Here is a 23,524-nt window from a genome sequence, read left to right as displayed (position 1 = left end):
TGAGAAGACAGCTGTCTAATTGAACAGGTTGAGTATAACATTCAAGTTAAACCCCAAATGCAGTAGACCTGAGGATGAAAAAACGTAGTTGAGTGTTCTGTCTTAAGTAAATGTGTTACCTGAAAGCACTGGTGCTCTTGAACCTAGAGCTTTTGGGTTCAGAATTTTTTTTAAGTGCTGCTAACTGAGCATTGAAAATGGAATGAATTGGCCATCCTAGATGTCTTCTGAGATAATTCCTTTCTGTTTTTGCTAATCCCTTCATATATAACTGTCTTCGTTCCTTGATTTGCAAAGCAAGTGAGGGTAGTCTTGAATCACAGGTGGAAAAAATGTGAATCAGCAGGTTGCTGGTAAGAGGACTGGGAATGAAAAGACTTCTAAAAGCAATGTAGTCTGAAATCTGCTGAGTAATGAGGTCCAGGTGAACCAAAAGCTCGTAAGGGAGCAAGTGGTGTAAGTGTGTGGAATGGATTGTTGCAAATAAGCTCCTGAAAGAAGAGCTTGTAATTGAGTTCATCAGCATGTGTGTTGTATCAGCTAGCAAGAATTTGAAGGAAGACCAGCTTATTACTTTGCTAAAAAGGTCCGTTAATAATCTTATAGTAATTAGGCTGGCAAAATCCTTGAACAGATCATATCTCTACCCCCAGTTCAGGATCAGATTAGGTTGGTTTGGATGTCTGTGTTTTTATAACTAAACATAAAACCTTTCTAGAGGTTGTGGAGTCTTAGCATTTTGGTCAGGGTGTTCATTTGAGGCATTCACTTTCTGTAGCAGCAAAGGTTTTCTTGATTTCAGTGTGTTTTGTTGCTTGTTTTTGTGGGGTTTTTTTATTGCTTCAGTTTATCTCCTTCCTAACCTCCATAAGCATACTCAGCAGTGCAGGCATTCTCTTCTTGCAGTGTAAGTACTTCAGGACCTTTATTGGGTTGCCACCTTTGAGAGCAATGATTAGTTCTTCCAGTCCTTCCTTGTAGGTCATGTTTTCTAAGGCCTTTGAGCACACTTTGTTTGCTTTCAGACTCTCGAGGTGGCTAATACCTGAAGTATGATGTTCAAGCTGAACAACTCACGATGGAGCCTCACTGATGTTGTGTAGAGAGTTTACTTCCATATTAGCATATTCTATAGTGGCACTTTTAAGTCTTGAAACATAATCACCATATACTCATACTTGCTGTAACTTTCAGAACAGTCTTTGCTCTCTAACCAGTTACTTAGCATCCTGTATCTGTTACTTATACTTGTTTCTACTGACTACTATTCTAATTTGGACCCACTAGAGCCTGAAGCTTTTTTCAGGCTGTCAAAGATTTGTTGTACATAACTTCACTAACATCTAATGCAGTTAGTTGGCAGCCCCACCAAGACACAGAAGTGTGATGTTCCTTTTGACCTCCCACTGTACGCTAGATATTTTGGTTCTGTGTTTAAACTGGATGTCATATAGGAGGATTTTAACCTTGTCTTCCAGGTTGGTTTGTCAGAACTATTGACTCGTCTTTTGTGTTTCAAAATATTTTGAAGATAGTCTGGAACTCCTTAACAAACATTCCGATCGAAGGTTTTAGTTACATGAATAACTGCTTTTTTTAAAGCTATTTTGCTTTTCTTTTAGTGTATTTATACCTATTGTTCTGGTACTTGGGGATTTAAATTTACTTAAATGGAATGTGAAACACTTTGTGGTGTTTAGGGAGAAGTGGTGTATATTTCTATGGATAACTTTTGAACTACTTGTTTACTCTTACTACTAGTTTTTTGAGGGAGTGTGACTAAGGATGAGATATTCTCTTCCAGTCCTGCATTTGAGCCTGACCCATTTGTTGGGGAAAAAAGTACCTCGTTGTCTTGCTTGTTTCCTTTTAAAGCGGGTGGGATTAGGAGGTTTGTCTGGTTAAACAGAGGTTGGAATGTTCATTATGGAAGAACTTCCAGCTGTCTTGTAGCTTGCCTCATTAGTTCAACATGTCTTGTAAACATCTGAATGCTTAGTATCAGGATAAACATGAATGTCTTAATTTGCTTTGTGTTAACATACATAGAAGATTATAATGTAAGAGTGTGTAAAACAGGCGCTGACGCTAGTAAGTTGAAATTCCAGATGAAGTTTTAAAGTTCATGGGACTTTGTAAGCATTCTTGGTGAGTAGTTAGATTTAAAGCTCTAACCTTATAAAACTGGCTTTTTAATAGTGTCCTTCACAACTCAATTTGAATCATGAGCCTAACCTTTTTTAAACTTTTCTCTAGTGTCTTAGGTTGTATTTAGTTTCCTGCTGCTAGATACTAAAGGTTTGTGCAGCATGGTAGGAAGCAGAGTATGCAGGGGCACGGTCTCTGCTCTATGTGGAGGTAGTGAAACTAGAACAGAAGCACCAGTTAACATGTGAAGAAAATGGCATTGTGAAATAATAATAGTGGCTCACAGCCATGTCTGACTTCAAGTGCAGAGGTGCAGAGCTTTTTTGAAGCTCCAACTCATGACTGTATGAGTTGGGCTCAAACTATGTTAATGTTAAACTCTGAGTTTAACTACTTTTTTTCTTTGACTTTGTGTTGCACTGGAGTAGAATACCTCTTTCTAATCTGTTTCCTTGCTTTCTGTGATGAAAATGTCAATCTTCCTCATAATAAGTGTTTATTGTGGTGCCGTAGAGATTTGCATACTTTATAATCTTGACCCATTTGTATTAGGATGAGAGTATTATGTCCAGTATTGCATTATCTGGCCTTTTAACAGGCAGTGTGATTCTTCTCTCTGTGGGCTTTGGGTGCTATCTTGTGAATGGTAGCTGTAGCCTTCCCCACAAATATCAGTATTCCTTAATATCTATCCATATATAGATATACATGTTGATTCAGCAACTAGACAAGATAATTGACTGTCCCTTCCATCAGCTGTGGGGAATGAAGTAGTTGAGTAACACAAGCCTCTTGGTAAAATGGTGTGATATGTTGTTAGCTCTACCCTTAGGAGCAGCAGGTAGTGGTTCAAAGTACTTAAAAATTCTGCAGAACATCCTGTGATAGCACTTAACTGAGAATTTGTCTGTCTTGAGCTTGATGTTTTGAGTAAAACCCCTGCTTCAGCAACAGTTAACTTTTGAGACAGTACTGAAATCAAGAAACTAATCTTTTCATGCGTTCTCTAACTCGACCAGTTCTTGTGGCCAATGTCTTCAATTTCTAGGTTGCTTGAAAAATACTACCTTTGTGCAACTTCTTTTTACAATTTTCAACTAAAAATGATGTTCCTCTTACTCTAGCCTTTGTAAGCATGTAGGCTATAGTCACCTAGAGGAGAGCTGCTTACGTGTTAGGTAAAGTTAAGGCTGGAACCTAGTTTTGGTCCATTTGTAGGTATAAAAAGGTAACATTCAGAAGTTATAAATGCGTTTCCAAGTGATGAATGTACATGAGCCACAGTAGTGATATATCAATGCAATGGGAGAAGTCTAGGAATACGTCATCATTTAAACAATTGTCATGTTCCTAGTTTCCTTTTGGTATCAGGTAAAGTTGACCTCTGGATTTAAAAGATTAGTCCCTTGGACATTAATAAAATGGAAAAGCAGCCTGAGATAGCTGGCAAATGCAGAGAAAGGCTAAGAGGATTTGAGTAGTCTCAGCTTCAGACTATTCAATTGCTATGCCTCATTTCGCCAGAATTTTTTGCCTTCTGGTAGGCTTTTGTATGCCTGTTACATTGTTGTGATAAACACTGAAAAAGGTTTTAAGAATTACTCTTCTAAGATGGAAATAATATGCCTCTGTCTTGCTTTTTTTTTTAAACAAAAAGTGCCATAGAAAAAAAGGAGTTTGAGTTGAGTCTAGTAGATGTAATGCTTATAGAAGCCAACTTCGTGCCCTGTTCCCAGCCCACTTTGCCTCAAAAACTTCATTGACAAACTAGCACTCCACTTCAAGCAAGGGTTGTGATAAAGCAGATCCTTCAGTGAGAACAACCCTAGGTTACAATACTCTCTCTTTGATGCAAGTGCAGTTTTTTCTAAGTATTTGTTTAACAATTCTGATTGGAAGCTAGTGTTGAAGCATTTTTTACTATTAAATCTGAATCCCTTCCATTCCTTGGTTCTGATCTTTTTTTTGACACAGTAATTTGTTTGTGCTTTGGTACTCAAAAGACACATACTGACTTTGTTCAAGTAATTTAAGCATATATTTTTATAAAGCCGCAAGTTGAGGGTTCAGGCTTGGTTTTTGCAGTATCCTTAAGTGATTTGATTCTCTAGCTAAATAAATCTGAAAATGCCACTAGAATGTGTGTCTGTGTTCTTGCTGCCTCTGTTGCATTGCCACTTGTGATTGACTGAGCAGGGAATGAGCCAATTCAGAAGGCTAGATCAGGAAGAAAACAAGTGAGTTTTTGTAGGTTGGGCACTCTTAGGTACCTGATGGGTGCTGATGCCGGAGAAGGCAGGCTGGAAGAATGAGTCCAAGCTTTCTGATGTCAGCTAACATTAAACTGACCTGACAAAAGAATGCTTAGCCTGACCTTAAGAGTGTTTCATGGAAGTTCTGCTGACATAGTAACTTGCTGTCACCAAAATGGGATGTTCTTGTTCTGCTCTGCTCTTGATTGGAACTCTTCTTGGTTCCCTGTGTTAGTGTGTGTTAAGGCCAGATATACCCATGAGCTGAATAATATGCTGACGTAGGGAAGAGCTTAAGTTTTTCTGCTCTTCTGCAGTATGGCTTTATTGTCTTGTGGAAACAGTTGACAGCTGGTGCAAAATAAGTGGCTAGGAAGTGTCAGTGTGGTCTCTCAGTCTTGCCAGTGGTGTGCTGTTAGGCAGGCCAGGGTTCTCTAGCAGGTAGCAAAATCGATTGCTTTTGTTATTAGACTTGTGCATGGCTGTTCCACATAGAAAATCTCTAGATTTGCTGTTTATTACAACAAATAACAAGCCTGGAAGTGTGGGGAGTACTGTCTTAATTCATAGCATGATTACTTTAAGAAGGTCATTATGTTCTCAAGACCTGATATTTCCTCAGTGTCTCTTTTTCAGATAGTGAGAGAAGGTTGATTAAGAATTACTAGTGAACAGCTTCTGTTATCATGGTCAATATTGATAGCTCCTAGTTCTGTGGCTTTTAATGCTAGAAGTGAGTTTTGGGGATTTTTCTGTTTTGTTTACTCTTCAAACTGCTTTTTGACAAGTTAAGTGAGGATGGTCAGTGCCTTGCTGTTTTGAATAAGGTTCTTGCAATGGTCTGCAGCGGAAGAGCTGGTGAACACAATGTAAACCTGATGATAATTTTGTTTGGAAAAAAAATTATGAAATCTAGTGTTTATCTGAAATAAAACAATAGCTTGTACAATTTGGACTGATAGATATTTGCAGTACCGGGCCTTGAAATCTGGTCTGTGTGGTGATGTCAAGGTTGGGTGGGAAAATGAAGAGGTACTGCAGCTCATTTTGGGGAGAGAGCAGGGGGTGTCAGAATTCAAAAAGGCCAAAATGATGTTGCTCTGGAAGGTGTTTTACCAAAGATAGAACAACAAGAAGATCGTGCTTTTCCTCCCTGCACTCTGAAATGAGATAATCAGCTTTGAAATTATTTTATCTTAAGACTTTAAGTTTGAGGTAGGGCAGTCTCATGGTATTAATAAGTAAGTGTGAAGCCATGAATAGTAAATGACTGCTTTTTCAAAAGTCCTCTTGGCTGTTAAAATTACAGGTAGAGAAGAGCTGTTGCAGTTTGAGAAGCTGAAATGTGGACTGTCAGTGTCTGCATGCAACTAACAGTGTTATATGTGGAACAGGTTAAGAGTTTTATTAGCACGTTGGCAAATACATTGGAAAATAAGTGTGTCAAGTAGATAACTAAGAGGACTATCTACCTGCTTAACTTCTCTTAGCTTTGGACACAAGGTAGTTTTGTGATAGACTTGGATGTGAAGTATTACCAACATGGATTGAATCGCTGTGCAATCAAAAAAAAATCAGTTGGTGCATAGGGACTTAGCTACTCAACTTTTACTGGTGGGTTACAATAATTACTTACCTGACAGTGTCTTCAATTAAGTGGCTTATGCATGAACCTTATTCCATGTTTCAAAGCTGTGCTGGAATGTACAACCTGTCAGAGTACACATGACTGAGGAAAAGAGAGGGAAGACAAACTATTTTTTCTGTCTTCCAAGGGAGCAGAAAGAAAAGGGGAAAAAAATCCACAAGAAACTTTGTCAAATCTAAAGAAAAAATGTAAGAAAACTTCCTGATGGTGGTTTTGCCTTGAGAAGTTACAAAATAAGATCTTGATTAGTAAGTGGATACAAATTGTTTACTTAAGGCATGTTGAAAATGGTGATAAGCAGACTTCCATATGGTGAAAGTGAAGCAAAGAAGGTCAGATTTCAGTATTAGATTTTGAGAGGAGGAGAGCTAGGCTTTATTAAAATGGTAAATGTGTCCTATGCATCAGTGCCTTGGATCAGTTAAGGAGATGAATAATGTGGCCTTGAAATGTCTTGTTCTTCAGAATCTTGTGCATTGTAAGCCTCTAAAGCTTTACTTTGGAGTAGGCATGAAGCTGTTACTCATTCTTCGAGTACAATCTTTGAGAAAAATACTGATTCTTAAGTGGAAGTCTCCATGTCAAAGGATATAGTTATCTTAGAGTCCTGGGTCTTGGAGAGCCCTGGATATTAGCATAGTAATTAACTTACTAGCTTGAACTGTTAGCTTGATTGCTCAGCAACCAAAAGAAGTTACTTAAATAATGATAACTGGCTAAAGATTAAAACCAGAGATGCTATTGCAAATTAAAGATGTGGTTGTTCTCACTCGAGCCTTAAACTATTTTTAGAACTTTAAAAACTTTGGAGTATATATACTGTTATATGAATTATATGCAAGTTCAAGTTAAATGATTAGCATAGATGAGTTGCGTTTTCTGTCTTTGGAGTCTGAACATATATCAGAAGATTTGGTATAATGATCTATTGGCTCTACTTCCTTAACTGGAGAAGGTGAATGAACAATAAGATGTAACTGATTAATGTTCTATAGCTGCAAGAGTGTGTTTATATATAAATATATGTAAGTCCTGCTCAGTTCAGTCTGTAAATCTTAAAAGTAGCAGCAATAAAAAAAAAGTTTCCCCTCTGAAAATATTCATGCAATTCATGCAATTCATGTGAGAACATAACGTTCTCATGGTGAAAATGAGCTGTTAGAAGTCTTCCTTGGTGGAAAAAATGTTTTATTTTCACATCTTCAAAAAAGGGATAACTGTTAGTCAAGTACTGACTTTTTTAAATGTACTCTGTTCATCTTTTTGTAGCGAAAGCCTCTAATTATTGGAAGTAGAGTTGTAAAAATAAATAAATAGATAAATAAAAGGAAACAGAATAGCTTGTGTTCTGCGAACTAGGGTGACTTTCCAGTTCAGTTTGTTAACTTCCCAGAAGTCCAAGCAGCTTTTACGTAAGTTTACTTGTACGGCTTTTCTGTAGGAAGTTTGTTGGAGTCAGATACAGCTGATCATTATGTTATGGTTCAGTACAGGTTAAGATCCAGTAGATTTAAATATTGCAAATTGCTGATTTCTGAACAAAAGTATGTGTTTTATTTACTTAAATGACATTACAGAAGATGTATATTCTGAAATATATTGCAGTAATGTAACTTGTGAGCCTTATTTCCATGTGAGGTAGAAAACAATAGTTAAATACTTTTTAAGGAACACCTGACCTTACGCTTAAATGTAGCAATGGCAAGTGGAGACAAAGTTTGGGCAGAATTCTGCCTGTTTCAGTTAGTGTTCAAATAGTTGCCCTCTTTCCAGTGTTTGTCTCAACAGTATGTATTAGTTAAAGACGCATGAGGAGACTAGGCAAAATGTTCTTTCATTACTTGTGGATTAGTAATGGTAGATATACTCTATGTGAAACTTACTCAGTTTTTTGAGTTTCCTGGCTATTTTTTCCCCCTTACCAGCCCCTCTTAGTAACTGGCATATCAACTATCTTGGTATAAAGTTCTGGTTTATTTTGATTTATTTGTGCAACTTAATGCTTTCATACTATTGGCATTAGTCAGTAGTTTTATGTTGAAGAAATCCATAGCTGAATCTTTAAATTGCTTGTTTAGGTGACTTCATTGGCTTAAATTATGATTTGAATACTGAAAAATCAATTGATGGGAAACGGAAAGCTTTTAACAATGGACTTGTACATAAAGGTATATAGAGAATTTTTTCCTGAACACACGGTTTCTCTTTTGTGGGAACTTGTTGACTGAAAAGGCAGTTAATGTCTCAAGTTGAACAACCTCTTTGTGCTTGTGAAAATGAGGCTGCTAAAATTTATACTTGAATCTTGTTCCATGGGTGAACTTTCTTGGTAACAGCTTGAGTACTGATTTGATAACTGAAGAGAAAATCAGAGTAGTTGAAATGGCTGTTAAAACTTAAGCACAATAAAAAGAAATACAATGCAGACTAAGACTTTGAGTCTTTTTCATCATGTTAGTTTACTCCAAGAGAACAGATGATTGAAGTTGCTAGAGCATCTGTTTGGCAAAGAAATTGTGAACCTGAGGTTTAATGAGCTGCTGCTTTGTCCTGGTGGATTTCCTTTCTTGAAAGAAGGTGGTGTAAAATGCTGAGCTCAGAATGCAGTTGCTACTGTGGAAAACTATTTTGGGTATTAAATAGAAATACATTGAATTTTAAGCAAACACTTGACTATACCTACTCCTGCATATTTACTGTGTTAATACAGAGGGAAGATGTAGTGTGAAGACACTACACTACAGTGTAGCAGAAGATTGCATATGTATGATGGTACACGTTTATTGGAAACTAGCATACTGATCGACTGTCACTGTTAAGATGGAGTAGTTTGTGGGGTTTGGGGTTTTTTTTTGTTTTTGTAATTGTTGCTTTGCTTTTTAAGTAGTGACTGGTATAGTAAGTGGTAGGAGTTCCACTTCTGCATTTCTCCTTAAGTTATCAGGAGTCTTATCTTTTGAAAGTAGAAGCGCAGTAATTTAACTTAAATTTTTACCTGATGCTCTGAATCAGTAATCAGACTGCTGAAGTACTATGTCTGATTACTGTTTTTTCAATAGATGTGAATACACGCAATGCTCATATCTAGTTAAATGCCCCAAAGATTGATACACCAGTTAAACAACTATCGGGTCATTATTATAGAAAGTTGTGTATTAGTGATAGTATTCTCTGAAGAATGGTTGATCCACACCTAGCTTTAATGTTTCTGCTTAAAGCATGCTTTTGTAATGTTTCCACACTGCTGTGAATCAGCTAGAATACTGTTATTCAGAAGCAGGAATTCTCTTTGAAAAAGGTAAGTTAATTACTGAAGAAGGCTTAATGTGAGGCATAACCTGGTGTACCAACTAATGATTGCTTTGTTTTTAGGTGCCTTAGCTGGACCAATTGTTGATCCACATGTGACAGCAGTTTGGGGGAAGAAGGTTGCACTGAAATGCATAATTGATGTAAATGAAACAATAACACAAGTTTCTTGGGAGAAGATACATGGTAAAAGTTCACAGACTATTGCTGTTCATCATCCTGAATATGGAATATCTGTTCAAGGAGAATACCAAGGAAGAGTGTCATTTAAAAACTACTCACTTACTGATGCAACAATCATCTTAAAAAATGTAAGCTTTTCTGATGCAGGAGAATATATTTGCAAGGCAGTTACATTCCCACTTGGAAATACGCAGTCATCAACAACTGTAACGGTACTAGGTAAGTCAACTTCTTTATGAAAGGAGGTGAAATTAATAGCACAAACTTGTTAGTGAAATTCTGCAAACTTATTAATACATTTTATTTTACCTTTTAACCCAGTGACAGTACAAAAAAATGTATTTGCCAGGTGTCTTGGTATACTTAGTAATATCATTGAGGAGACTTCTTTTGGGTCTTGCTTCTTTAGAACTTGGTCATTCATTGTCCAGATATTAAAAATAAGCAGTTATTATTTAGGCATTGTGCTAATCTAAATATTTGGGCAGTGCTTTAGAACTTAGACCTGGGAGTGCTGATAATATAGACCGTGTGTGTGCTGAGAAGCTGCCGAATGCAGGTTTAGTTACCACCTTGGCTAAATTTCCTCATAAATGTGTTGCTAGTATGATAAGTTAATGTAGCTGCTTGGGGCTGGTGGTGTAAACTGTTCTTTGCACAGTATAAATGTTAAAGCAAAACTGCCTAGACAACTACTGGGAACTATGGGGAAAAAAAGAGGCAATTTAAGCCCTTGACTGGTTGTGGATAGTCATAATGGGAAGCTTTTATAGACTCAGTTTTTCACATAAACTAATTTTGTCTATCTTGTTGAGAGTTCAGTATTGCTGTCATAAAGGACTAGTACTGAAGCACAGGTAGACTTAGGTGGTAGTGCAATATGAGGTAAAATGATTACTATGTCCGGAAACTTGAAAACCTACTGACTTGCCTTCTCCTTGTAGTATTATACCTTCTTATAATAGAGTAAGTTACTTCTGTATTGGCTGCAAGTAGTCAAGTGATATTATTTACAGCTGAGGTGGTCCTCAATGACTCTTTTTTTATAAACAAATGTGCTTTTTTAGGATCTTCTTGGTCTTTGATCTCTGCTTTCCACAGCAATAGAATACTGTGTGAGATAAATCAGATGGCTGTAGCACAGTATGTAAACTGGTTTTCACCACAAGGTGGGGCAAAATAAATGCATCAAAGCAAGTGGCTTAATCCACTTTGAAACAAGTAACTTGACCAAAGAAGTTCTATGTGATATACAAAGCACGTAGCTCTCTTCCATCTGTATTCTGTCTGTACTGTACTACACGTGGCTATGTCTGCGACTATTGTAGCAGTCTTTTGATTTCAGGTTTCAGCTGTTGTGCTTTATGAACATACAGTGGGAGGTTCTTACTGCTTTCCCTCATCTCTTCTCATCAGTTCTTATTTCTAAGATTTTTTTTTTTTCAGGTCACACTAGTAGGTGTGTCCATTTTGCCCTTCAAATCTTAGGTTTATGGAGAACCTTAGGAGGAACTAGGAAAGCAAATGTATGTCCCGTGTGTTTATTATTCTGCATTTGAAAATGTTAGGACTGCAACTTGCTTGATAAGATACATATTATCAAAAATGGCAGTTGGAAGAGGTAAAGAAGTATTTGTCAGGCATACAGTAGTCCTGATCATAGGGTTTTTTCTTAGTTGATGTAGATGGTTGATGATAGTTGTAAGCTTCTCAGTGACTTGGTATCAACCTCCGAATTGCAAAAACCAGCTACTACTTGCAAAGATGCCTTTCCATCCTAGTTAGCAGCTGCTTGGCTTGCATGTACAGCTGGGTAGCTAATCCTCTGTTGGACTTACCTATGTTCTGTGGCCTCAGCAGCATGTTTTCTGTTCTTCTGAAAACTTTTGGCTACACTGACATTGAGACTTAAACAGTAAAAATACTGGGGAAGTAACGGGTTTCAGAATATGCATGTAACTGAATAACTTTTGAGCTTTACTGGTCTGAACTCAGCAGTTCCACTCTCATCAGAGTCTTAAGGCATGGAATAGCTCCAATCAAAATTTAAAACCTGATATAACTTAAATAAGCTTTATTCTAACTGCATTCTCCCACTCTTCTAAAAAAATTCTCCTTTAAGTGAGGAGAGAAAAGTTCATGTCCTAGGGCTGAAATCATTTCCAGTCCAAGCAGCATTGCCTCTTTTCCTAATCCCTGTCTGTTCCTATTTAGCAAAGAATTCATTTCCTTCCTATATGTAGTGGACATACTTAACTTAGTCATGTAGTAGATGCTTGTACACTGTAAGGCAGAGACACTGAAGAGAAATGGAGGGAAAAATAACTACAGGATAAAATGTCCTGTATTTTGCCACAGTACCCTGATCACTTAAGACCATATTTAGAACCTCTGTTTTATGCTACTTAAGCTTAACAGACTTACCACATTTGGTGACTTTGCTCACTTCCAGTTTGCTTCACTTAGTGCTTCATACTGTCTTAAGGAAATGCACTGTAGAAGAAGAGGTTAAGACAGTGAAAATATGAAAATGCTTTTTGGGTCAAACAGGTGTATTGATCTTGTCTAAAACTTTGGTTCTTCAAACTTACCTTGTAAACTAGGACAAAAAAATTGCAAAGAATTTTGTGTCAAGCTGTTTCTTTCTCAAGATGCTGACTAAACTGCCCAAAATGGTGTTTGAAGGCAGAAGAGATGGTGTGTGACAGGGTAGCTTGCAGAGCTGCTATAACTTTTATGTTACTAGCTTGAGCACTGTATACAACTATTTTAAATACTTGGTTCGGTTTGACTCTACTGTCTTGTTAAGCTAGTTTTCTTAGCATGGGAATTGATAAAGTAGACCTTGTTTTTCTTCAGGTTAGCTCCCACCAATGCTGCAAGTAAAGAATGAGCTGCACAGATGACTATGTCAAAGGTGTAGGTCTGTCACCATGAATTGATCCCAGACACACTAATGTAGAAATTCTTACAGTAATGAATTAAGGCAAGATGCATGTCAGACAATATGGAAAATGGATCTTCTCAGACAGTTCCAATAAAGTAATGGTGTTTGAGAAGTGCTAGTTGATGGGATGTACACATACTTAAGTACCATACAATACTCTGGGGCAAGAAAAAGTATCAAGTAGATAACAAATTAGTGAACTGACTGGTCTTTAAAAAAAAAAAGTCAAGCCCACCCACAAACCAAAACAAAAAACCCCCAACAAACACAAACAAAAACCCAAACACAAGAATGTAACAAAAAAAACCAAAGTCAATAATACAGGGTTAATTAGTGAACAGGAGAAGCTACGCAGAAATCTACAGCTGCTGGCTTTGAGGGGAGAGAGAATAAAAAATAGAAGTATTGTTTTGGAAAGAAGTTATTCAAGTAAATGTCAGTTGTGATGAAGGGGCTCACAATTCCCAGTGTTATGCTGTTGCCAAGGAATTAGTGAATTTAATGGTAAGTGGAAATAATACTGTTTGTGTTGTAATAATGCCAGTTTCATCCAGACCTCCACTGCACAGTGACAGAAGAAAATTAGTTTTAAAACTAACAGAAGCAGTTGAAAAAGGCTTATGAAGTACTTAAAACCAAGAGCAACTTTGAGGCCTGGAAACCTCATGTAATAGGATTTAAGGCTCTTTCTTTTCTGGATGCTTTATTATGTAGTTTTTCTATAAAGAAGAGTAAGGACTTGAGCAATGAGAGATCTCTGACTATATGAATGTAAGGTAAAGCTAGAGTAAGTAAGGTTAAATTAAGTAGTGGTCATGAATCAGTAAAAGGGCCAGCACAGATGTGCAAATTAGTTGAGAGCTCCTAGACAGCTGCACATCTAGCTTCTATACTTCAGCCACCGTTTCTTGTGATTTGAATATAATTCATGCTGTAATATTGCTTTGGATTTGCATGACTAATCTTCTCCTAAGATATATGACTGAGGTGATCCATATGCAGTGACCTTTTGATAACCTCTGTCCATTCAGTCAGTGTATCTATTCTCTTGATTACTTAAAGGGTATGGGGGAAACTGCAACTGCCCTTGAACGTTTACATTGTGGAAGCAGGTTCCTTCTGCTTTTGGATCTTTGTGGGATTGGTGGCTTCCTTTCCCACACTAAGCATTGTTCCCACCATCGTTTTCAGTTGACCTGAATAGAGCATAATGTTTCTACTGACTGGGTGAAGCAGCTTCTTTAATGCTCTCCCAACCTCCTTCATGTGTCCACTACCACCACCATCGTGAGCACTGAAAGTCTGTAGGGCATGCTTCAGTATGATTCATGTGGCACACTGAATGGTCCTGGGACAGAAGAGGACTGCTGCAAGAGTCTGTGCACATAGAAGTTAGACTTTCCAAAAAAAAAAAAGGCCAGCCAAAAACCTGTCCAAACCCCACACTTTGGGTAATCTTTTTTCCAGGTTGAAATCAGTAAAACTGTTTCCCATTGTGAGAGGTGAGATGCCAATGGCCCCTTGTAATTAGGGATTTGTTCACAAGGTATTTACCTTAATCCATGAGTGAAACAGCTAGAAAGGCTGTAGAATAAGTAGCTGGGTTACTGCTGGTTTTGCTTCAGTGGCAGGGACATAGTAATCCTCGAAGGATAGACTATAGAAGTGTTGTAACAGCAGTTGCTTTCCACTTTTTAGTATGTGGCTGTTTGGTTATCTTGTAGTTGGTGTGTAGTCCAAGATTCATGATTTATGGGAAGATGTGACAGTAGAAGCCAAACAGTATGTGAATTATAAAAAAACTAAAGCACCAAAACAGATTGGACTGGGAATAAGTGTTTTTTATTAAGTTGAGTAGTTTTGAACAGTTCAGCTTTGTTTATTTCTGACAAGTGTAAAACTAAGAATTATACAATGAACTGAAACTGGCCAGTCTTACAGATTTCAGATATCACTTGAGAAAGCAAAGTATGCTTTTTTCCTAACAACAATAATCTTAGCAGAAACTAGGCTTTAAATGAGTCTATATCCTGTACTCTGACTACTATCACTTAATACTTAAAGATACTTTTTTCTAAAAGCACGGTAAGCGAAGCAGCATACTGAGTAGTCTGCTTTGGGTCTGGAGACCTCTGCTACCTTAGTTAAGACTTCTTGTTGACTTACGTATCCCTTCACAAAGGGGTAGAGGAAAAATTCTGGAGTTGTGTACTCTTTTTTTGAGGAAAATTCAAAGGAGTAGAATGTATGAAACTTTATTTCCAGCTGAGATGATTTAGGTCTGTAAGTTCTAACATGAAAAGCTAATGATAGCTGCTGATTTAATTGATTTCACTGTGATGGAGATATTGGGTGGGGAGGGATACAGCTAAAATTAGTATCTTTATGCTTCTAAGACACTAAATGTAAATTTGAGTGTTTACTTCTGCATTTCAGTAATACTACAGAAGCTATTGAAAAGGTTACTACTAGTGATTTCGGGGGAGCAAGCTGGTAATATTTGTTAAATCAGGGAAACAAAATTGTGGGTCAAAGAACAAAGCTAAATGATGTCAAGTTCTCCATACTAGGTTTTAAAGGCTTTTTTTTCAGATTATAGAATGCTTCATATGTACACCAGTTCAAATATGCAAGCTTATTGCAGAAAGCTTTAGTTGTTGCTAGTGTTGGAGAGCAAGGAATGAAATTTTGAAAGCAGCTCTGTTAGAGATGCTTCAGTTCTAGAAGAGTGAATGTAGGACTTGGTGGAAGAACCCTGCTGTTGGTTTATTTACAGTAGGGTCACTAACAAATCACAGAGGGTAGGCATTCAGAGAAACAAAGTAGATAGTAATCTGCTCTCAGTATCAGCCCAAACAACCAACCTACAATTTGGCAATGAGGCATATTCTTTAAGCACTTCAAAGAATAGCACAGAAAACACGTATTTTTATAAGGTTATCCATTTAGTAGTTGCCTTTTTCTTTTAGTGTAATTGAGCAAATAATAAACCACCTTCCTCAGACATGAGGGGTGTTAGACTGAGCAGAAAAAAAACCTGATTCTGGCATTGAATTCACTCGAGCTGAAAATATTTGTTAGTCAGTTATCTCTTGAAAGCATAGGTAGTTGAAGTGTCTTGCCAGGTATTTTGAACTCTGCTTTATTTCATTTCAAGATATGTTGGTCAGCTTCAACTTCTTGGAAAGAAGTTCTATGAAGTAAAGTTCTCCTTATTATAGGATACTGAGAGGCACAGAAGTTGCAAGAGTTGCTTCTGCTTTGTGATTAGTGAGGGCTGGTCCACTGAGGTGGATTCTGAAGCATTATGGTGTGTTGTGATGACTTCACTTCAGAGGACTCTGCCTCACGTGATCGAAAGACAAGGGGTTTGTAATGGGCTGGTATGCTATGGGGAAATGTCTGTGTTGATAGAAATGGGCTGTCCTAGAAACCAAAACCTTGGTTTGTATCTGAAACACCAAATCGTATTTCTCATTTAGGCTGCAGCTGGTGGATAGGTTGTACAGGGCTCAAACAGATTTCTTAAATAAGAAGGAAACTTTTTTAAAAGCTTTCAGTTTATGGCCCTCAACAGTAGATTTGTACATCAGGAATTCAACTTCCTTATAGAAGGAAGTGTTCTCTAAGGCTCTAAAATTTTGGGGTGAACGATGGGTTTATAAGGACGTTGGGTCCTTCCACTTGTGGATTTTTCGAGTCCTGGACATAGTATTGAGTTGAAATTTTTTACCTCTATAGAGCTTTATTCACAAGAATATATAGACAGAATTTTATTTATATATAGAAACAATTTATTTGTATATCAAAACAATACAAATTTTGTATAAAAATTATGTATGTTATGTATATTTGCGTGTATATATTAGATGTATATACAGTGTGTGTGTATATGCAATAGAAACACTTTTTTAGAGTTTAACTGTACTTTCAGCATGGAATCAATTTGTATTGTACTGATCAACAGAAGCTTACCCTTAGTGTTGGGTGTTAAAACACTGAATGAAGTAGCTTTGAAATGACACAAACTGACAGTATAGATTAATACTCTAAGTATTGAATATGCAGCAGAATCTAAGCATTTTTAAAAATCATGGTATAGTTTCAACCTAATAGCTTAAGCTGTCTGTTGTCAGACACTGAACTAGAGCACTGTAGTTGGTGTTCTGAACCTAACCATGTTGGAATTCCCTGTCAGTGCATTAAATGTAGTGAATAAGCAACACTAAACTGAGCTGACAAAGGTAAACAGTATCACCAGGCCAAAGCTTTGTATAGCTATCATCTCTGAGATATGGCATGATCTTATTTCTAGGATATCCAATTAGTATGGGCTTTTGCAAATGGATTAGATCTTATCTAACTCTTTTTATATAGCAACAGTTTCAAAGATGTAGAGTCTGTCTTGTTTAAATTTACTTTTTTTTTTTCCCCTCCCTAGTTGAACCTGTTGTAAGCTTAACAAAAGGACCAAACCCTCTAATAGATGGTGCAAATAGAACAATAGCAGCCACTTGTACAGCAGCCACTGGAAAACCTGCTGCAGAGATTGACTGGGAAGGAGGACTTGGTGAAATGGAATCCAGCTCTACTTTGTTTCCAAATGAAACGGTGACAGTTGTAAGTCAGTATATGATTGTCCCTACGCGATTTGCAAGAGGAAGACGTATAACTTGTATTGTGAGGCACCCTGCTTTGGAAAAGGAGATAAGATACCCTTATGTGTTGGACATACAGTGTAAGTATTCTGTAAGGTAGTTACTACTTGGTATATATCTTATAACCATCCTCTTCATTGGTGTATACCTTCCGCAGGAAGGAGAGGAGCACTTAACTACTTCATGAAAAAAGGGAAGTTAAAACTGTATCAAAAAACATGTGAAAAGAGGTAGGTCAGGCAGGAGTAGAAACCTAGGGTGTCTGTATTTAAAAAAAAAAAAAAAAAATCTAGTCACAAACCTAGAATACCATTATGTTTCTACTGTTTGTTTTGGGTATTGGCTCATGGGTAAACATTATTTTTCATGCTTATATTTAGCATTGAAAAGATTACAGAGAAAATAACAAACTCAGTTGATCCGTGAACTGTTTATAGTGCCTTGCAATTTCAGCAGTATTAAAAAATAATTCTAATGAAGATTCATGTTTGAGATGACAAGTTGAAGGTAGGTCTTATGGGGGTCAGTAAGTTTATTTTCAAATTACTCACTAAGCTTTTTCCACTCTAATTTGCAGAAGGAAACAAGAACATAACATATACATTCCTAACATTTGTTACTCAGCTTCAGATTGCTTATATAATTCAAACCTGTACCAGGCTTCTTTAGCAAATCTGTGGCTTTAAAACACATGAATATGAAGTGAGATGGCTTACAAGGCTGCTTAGCTATAACCAGTTAAGACAAATAAGCTTTAGGCATGTGATCCATTTTTTGTTACACAATGCATATGTGATTAAAGCAAGCTATTTTCAAGTTCTTCATTTGGTGTCCTGTCTCAGCTGTGTGCTGCTTTAAAGTTCCTAAATCATAGAATTCTGTTAATTCAATTAGAAGAAATGTAGTGGCTGGAAAAAGTAAATGTTGCTGGTTTGGTTTAACTAGAATCTCTTGTGGGTTTGTTGTTGTTCTGTTTGGTAAAGAATCACTTATTTGGGCATAGAAGTGATTAGTACTGGTTTACTTTGTCAATGTTGAAATGAAGTTCTAGGTTGAAGTGCCATTGATACAGAAATGGAAGTAAAGATTATTTGTTCCCATTATTGTCTGAAACAGTGAATGAGAGAATGAAGTTCCATATTTAAGGTGAAATGAGGGGGCAAGCTGGTCTTAAGCTTATTTTTGTCTGAAATTAGTGCTAAGGCATGTTTCAGAACTTCTAACAAAATCATGTAGTAAGCAACACAGCAGCAAGTGAGAAGCAGAGGTTTTACATCTGTGCTCTCTAGTCTTCCTTCAGTTGCTTTTGCAACTACTTCTCCATCTCTGCTGTATGAGCTTATACCAAATCATACTCGTTCTTCTGTTCTCTGGCTTCTAAATATTTCAGCTGGGTCTCTCCAGCTTATCTGAAGTAACCTCCTTGCTTTTTAGAGCCATAACAACATAATTCTACGTTATGATGCCAGTGGATAACTGTTAACAAAAAAATTCACAGATGCCAGTTAAAACAGTTATTTCCTAATTACCTGGCTTTTCAAAATGCTGTTTCTGATCCTTTGCTCTATCTTGTTAGTGAGAAGTAGCTCTAAGTTCCTATTCCTCGCTTCCAAGAAACTTTAAACTGATTCCTTTCTTTTGAAGTCCTCTCACTTCCCCAAAGTGCTGTATGTTTGCTGAAAACATGCAGTGGGACAGTTGCACTGATTAAAACAACTTACTCTTCCTGATCTAATCCCCTGCTGCATAGTATGTTGTAGCTTGGACCTGTATTGGTGTTCTTTGTGTATTTTGTTGTTGTCCGGGTTTTAAATTTAAAACAAACAAAACACACCAAAAAAACCCCCCCAAAACCACCTTCTGCTCCACTGAGTTGACCATTACACACAGTTCATGCTTAAAGAAAATATTGTGATTGTTGATAGGTTAAATCTTTTTTTTGTCAGATGCCCCAGAAGTTTCAGTAACTGGCTATGATGGAAACTGGTTCATTGGAAGAGAGAACGTTCAGCTCAGATGTAACGCTGATGCAAATCCATTACCTATGGAATTTATGTGGACCAGGTAAATATTTTATAAGAAGGGGCTTACCACATGATTAAAGTGGTTTAATCTCTTAGGTTACAGTAAACACCTGTTTTGAAAACAAAGATTATGTGACTTGTATTGGGTTGTAATGTTATTATCCAGCCTTTTAAAAGGAGGATACAAGATGTGTCTATGTTTGAATATGGGTGAGTGGATATTGTGTAAACTTACAAGCCTGAACAGTTTGTTGTTACTTTCAGGATAAAATCTTTTATAGTTACATAATAAAGTAGTCTAAACTGCATGTGTTGCAGTATATAGAGCAAAGCCCAATAAATCTAGTAGGGATCCAACTATTATTTCATAATTTCTGGGTTTTTTATTCTTTAAAGTAGATTGTAAACACTTGAACAGACTTTCCTGTATCTGCATTTTAACATCTGGAAATTACAGTTGAGATGGCAAATGCTGCTTACTGAATTACAGAATTTGTCACGGTTTTTGAAAGTGCTCAAGTAGTTGCCAAGACAGATAAATGTGGTGTTTTGCATAGTGATGGAAACTAGCTCTTGAACATGTGTGTCTAGGCAAAAAAAAAAAAAGGAAAAAAAATCTTATGTAGCAGCCACATTTTGTGAATATCTGGATTGAGTGGGCCCTACTCTGAAATGTACTGCTTTGCTTTTGCAGCCATGGATGTACTTTGGGCAAGAGACAGAGGAAGACAACAAAAGCAACCATAGATCAAAATCTGTCTTGTGGAAAACAAAATTAAACCTAGCTATTTTAAATTGATTTGTTGCCTGTAGAAACAAAGGGAATAACTTCCCGAAGGACAATGTAAATTCTTATGTAGCTATGTTATAGTGCCTCTGTTAGTTAATATTCCTGTGATCTTACAGATGTGAAGCAGTAATCCACTGCTCTACCTTCTCAATGGTAGATATGATTTAGCATGTAGGAACAGTAGTCATAATGTGGCTTGAAAATGTTGTATTGATAAGTTTGGAATTGCTTGATGGTAGTTTTACAGGAAAACAAATTATTACAACTGACTCAATCCTAAAAGTAGCCACTGAAATCTTAAGTCAGTATTGCAGCTAACTCTAGTCAGAATGGCATGGCTACACTAAAGTAGATTTAGTAAAATGTATGCTTTACCTACATGCTACAGTAGGCTGCCATCCCCATCCCATGCTTAGCTCAAAATCAGTGTGATGAGATACCTCAACACACAAATTCCTATGTTTAAGAAAGCATGTCAGGCTCTCAGCAGCAGTACCGCTTGTTTCTTCAGGTAAACTGGGTTCTCAGTTGTTTGATTTGAATTTGAGATGTATGTAAGAACAATCAGTACAACCTCTATTTTCAATTTCAGAAGAAATATACGTTTTTAAATATATTTGAAGCACTTCAAGCTTCAGAGGTCACTTATAAACTTCTTAAGGTTAAAACTGAACCAACTTCATGAGAAAAGCTTAATCCTCTGGAATAAAACTGGTGTACGTTTTTTGTTTGAGTAACAGCAAAACCCACCCAAGAAGCTGTAATACTGATAAATGAGGAACTTGAAGGGGGGGGGGAACCTCTATGCAAAAGAAGGATAGCTGGAGTGTTTAAGGAAATGGAAATTAGCTGTATTGAAATTGTATGCTGTGTTACTTATTTCGAATTACAATAGCTTCTAAAACTACTACACCAAAAAATCTTTATCCCTTGGAAGCAAAGGTGACATTGTATTTGCTAGGATAGTAATATTTTCATGGTCAATAATATTTTAAAATGTTGCATGTATGAGGACTTTATTAGAATAGAGCTTTCAAACCAACTGACTATTTTACCATGGTTTTTAAATAAATTCTTCTGATACTATGAATTATGAAGTACATGCTTAATCACTTTTATGGCTGAAGCAATTCTGGGCAATAATCATTGTCAGCACACCAATGGTAAAGTTGTCTTGAACCTACATTTGTTGGAGATCGCGTTTACTGTTAACTGTGGCTTTTTTTCCATTTGAGTACCTATTTAAAACTGTCAGGGCTGGCTTTTTTTGTTGGATACTATTTAAAAATCATACTTGCTAAATCCTTCTAAGATACTGAGACCTGCTGATTACATGTTTGAATATTGACTTAGTCTGGCTTAGCTGTTAATACTTACTTAGATAAAAGCAAAATGGGATGCAAAGGCATGAAATGACAGGTGTTTAACGGGGCAGTTGGCAGCTGTGCTAAAGTAGTTCCAGTGCGTTTGCCCTTTCCCCTTTTTCTGTTGTGCTTACATACTCGTTACTGCAATCACATGCAAAATTCTATAGGGAAATGATAGATTTGGAAAAGCTAGTTATTAGAAACAAATTTCTTCTAAGCATTTGTTTCCCCAAATATATCACCACGCACCGAATTAGGTTTTAGTGCGTAGTTTAGATAGAAAAGTGATGGGGGATGACAAAAGGCGGGTTGAGAGGGAAGAAACTGCTTGAACTCTTGCTCAGAAATCCTAGTCAAAATGTCCTGCAAATTAAGTGTGTACTGACAGAAATATTAATTGTGATACGTCAGCTGGATGCAAAAGAACAGGCAGATAATCCTGACAGCAGTATAAGTGCTTCTTAGTTTGACTGTTAGTTTTTAGAGCTTGGGTTGGATTGTTCCTCCAAGTTCTTTTGAAATGATGTTTTCTTGGTTGTAGTAGTGATCATCTGTAGACAGCTTGCTAGTGCCAGCGGATTTGACATTTAAAGGATTTGGCACAGAAATTAAATATTAAATGTTCAGTTGGACACTGAGAACATCCAGTGAAAGCCCACTGACAATGTCAGAGCACAGTGAAAAGTTCACTCTTTAAACTATTTCAAATACTATTTTAAACTAGTTACCTTTAGACTTTAGTTGTAAAGATTCACAGTTGAAATACAACTAACTATTTTGTGTTAGGTCGGATGGACAATGGCCTGAAGGATTGTTATCTGTCAACAACACTCTGCAGTTCAGCAGCCCATTGACTTACAACTACACTGGGACTTACATCTGTAAGGTGACTAATTCCCTTGGTCAGAGAAGTGATCAGAAGACTATCTACATATTAGGTAAGCCTTACTTCTCAGCGAAGACAGTACTTTAACTTGGAATTTTTTTTGCTTGAAATAGCAAACTGAAGAGCCGGTTGATACACAAAATATTTATGCCTTTTAATTGTGTGAAAAGCTGTTTAAAGTACAGATTTGAGAGCTACAGTAAAACTTGGGATTAAACTGATTCTTCAGTAACAGCAACATACAGTGGAAATTTTTAAGGTTGAGGTAGTTCCCATAGTGGTTCTGAGATTGTTGCTTTCTCTTCCTAAGTGAACTTTGTTTTTTTTCTAGTGTTAACTTGTATTTGGCAAGACATACTGACTGCAATAAAAAGTATCTTGTCTGTAATAAATTGAAAAAGCAGATGTTAGTGGGAGGGGAACAACTATATTTAGAAAAGTCAAAGATGCTCTGCTTTATGGAAGTTAGGGTTATATTCTGAATATGTGCGTTGTACTCGTTACTCATTGTCTCCTTTTCTCAGGATGCAGATATCCAGTAATCATAAAGTTAAGTATATCATGTAGAAGTCTTGCTGATCTCCTTAGTATAATATGACAAATTTGTGTGTCTGTTTAGCCCCACTGCTGTTAGGAAATGTCCTCGTATCTATTAACAAAATGTAATTAACGTTTTACTATGACACCTTCTTTGTGAAAGAACAGCATGACTTAAAGGGGTATATGTGAATAGTGCTGTACAAGTGTGAAAAAGCTCTCCAGGTTTTCATAATGGATTAGCTAAATTAGCTAATAGCTAGCTTGATCAGTAAGTGCCAATATATTATCATTTTTTAAGGAAAATAATACAGATGAGGAAATTAAAACTGAATTCTGTTGTATGGCGTTGCTGCTCTTCAGTAAGTTCTTGACATTAGTTATTCCACAATGTAAATTAAGTGTCTGAGTGCATGTTGGCCAGTTACAGGATACAGACATAGATGACTTAAAATTCGATTCCATAGATTTAAGGACATGGACCAGTTGGAGCGAGTCCAGAGGAGGGCCATGAACATGGTCAGAGGGCTGGAGCACCTCTCCTAGGAAGACAGGCTGAGAGAGTTGGGGTTGCCCAGCCTGGAGAAGAGAAGGCTCCAGGGAGACCTTATAGCAGCCTTCCGGTACCTAAAGGGGGCCTGCAGGAAAGCTGGAGGGGGACTTTTTACAAGGGCATGTAGTGATAGGACATGGGGTAATGGCTTTAAACTGAAAGAGGGTTTAGATTTAGAGATTTAGATGAGATGTAAGGAAGAAGTTCTTCACTGTGAGGGTG

General features: G+C 37.0%; 1 protein-coding gene across 2 annotated transcripts in view; it reads left to right on the top strand.

Annotated features, from left to right (window-relative positions):
* Positions 1-9,369: 9,369 nt before the first annotated feature.
* Positions 9,370-23,524, top strand: part of PVRL3 (poliovirus receptor-related 3) — a 41,645-nt gene continuing 27,490 nt past the window's right edge. For both annotated transcript variants that reach the window (XM_010567303.1, XM_010567302.1), the window contains exons 1-4: positions 9,370-9,759; positions 16,929-17,225; positions 19,092-19,209; positions 22,113-22,264. In XM_010567303.1, coding sequence (XP_010565605.1) covers positions 9,402-9,759; positions 16,929-17,225; positions 19,092-19,209; positions 22,113-22,264 — 925 coding nt within the window. In that variant the 5' untranslated portion in view covers positions 9,370-9,401. The remainder of the gene's footprint in view (positions 9,760-16,928; positions 17,226-19,091; positions 19,210-22,112; positions 22,265-23,524) is intronic.

This window comes from Haliaeetus leucocephalus, unplaced genomic scaffold, assembly GCF_000737465.1.
Source record: "Haliaeetus leucocephalus isolate CR32 unplaced genomic scaffold, Haliaeetus_leucocephalus-4.0 Scaffold228, whole genome shotgun sequence".
In the NCBI taxonomy this organism is placed as follows: domain Eukaryota; kingdom Metazoa; phylum Chordata; class Aves; order Accipitriformes; family Accipitridae; genus Haliaeetus; species Haliaeetus leucocephalus.
The sequence above is the reverse complement of the archived record's forward strand: the minus strand, read 5'-3'. Positions and strand labels throughout refer to the sequence as shown.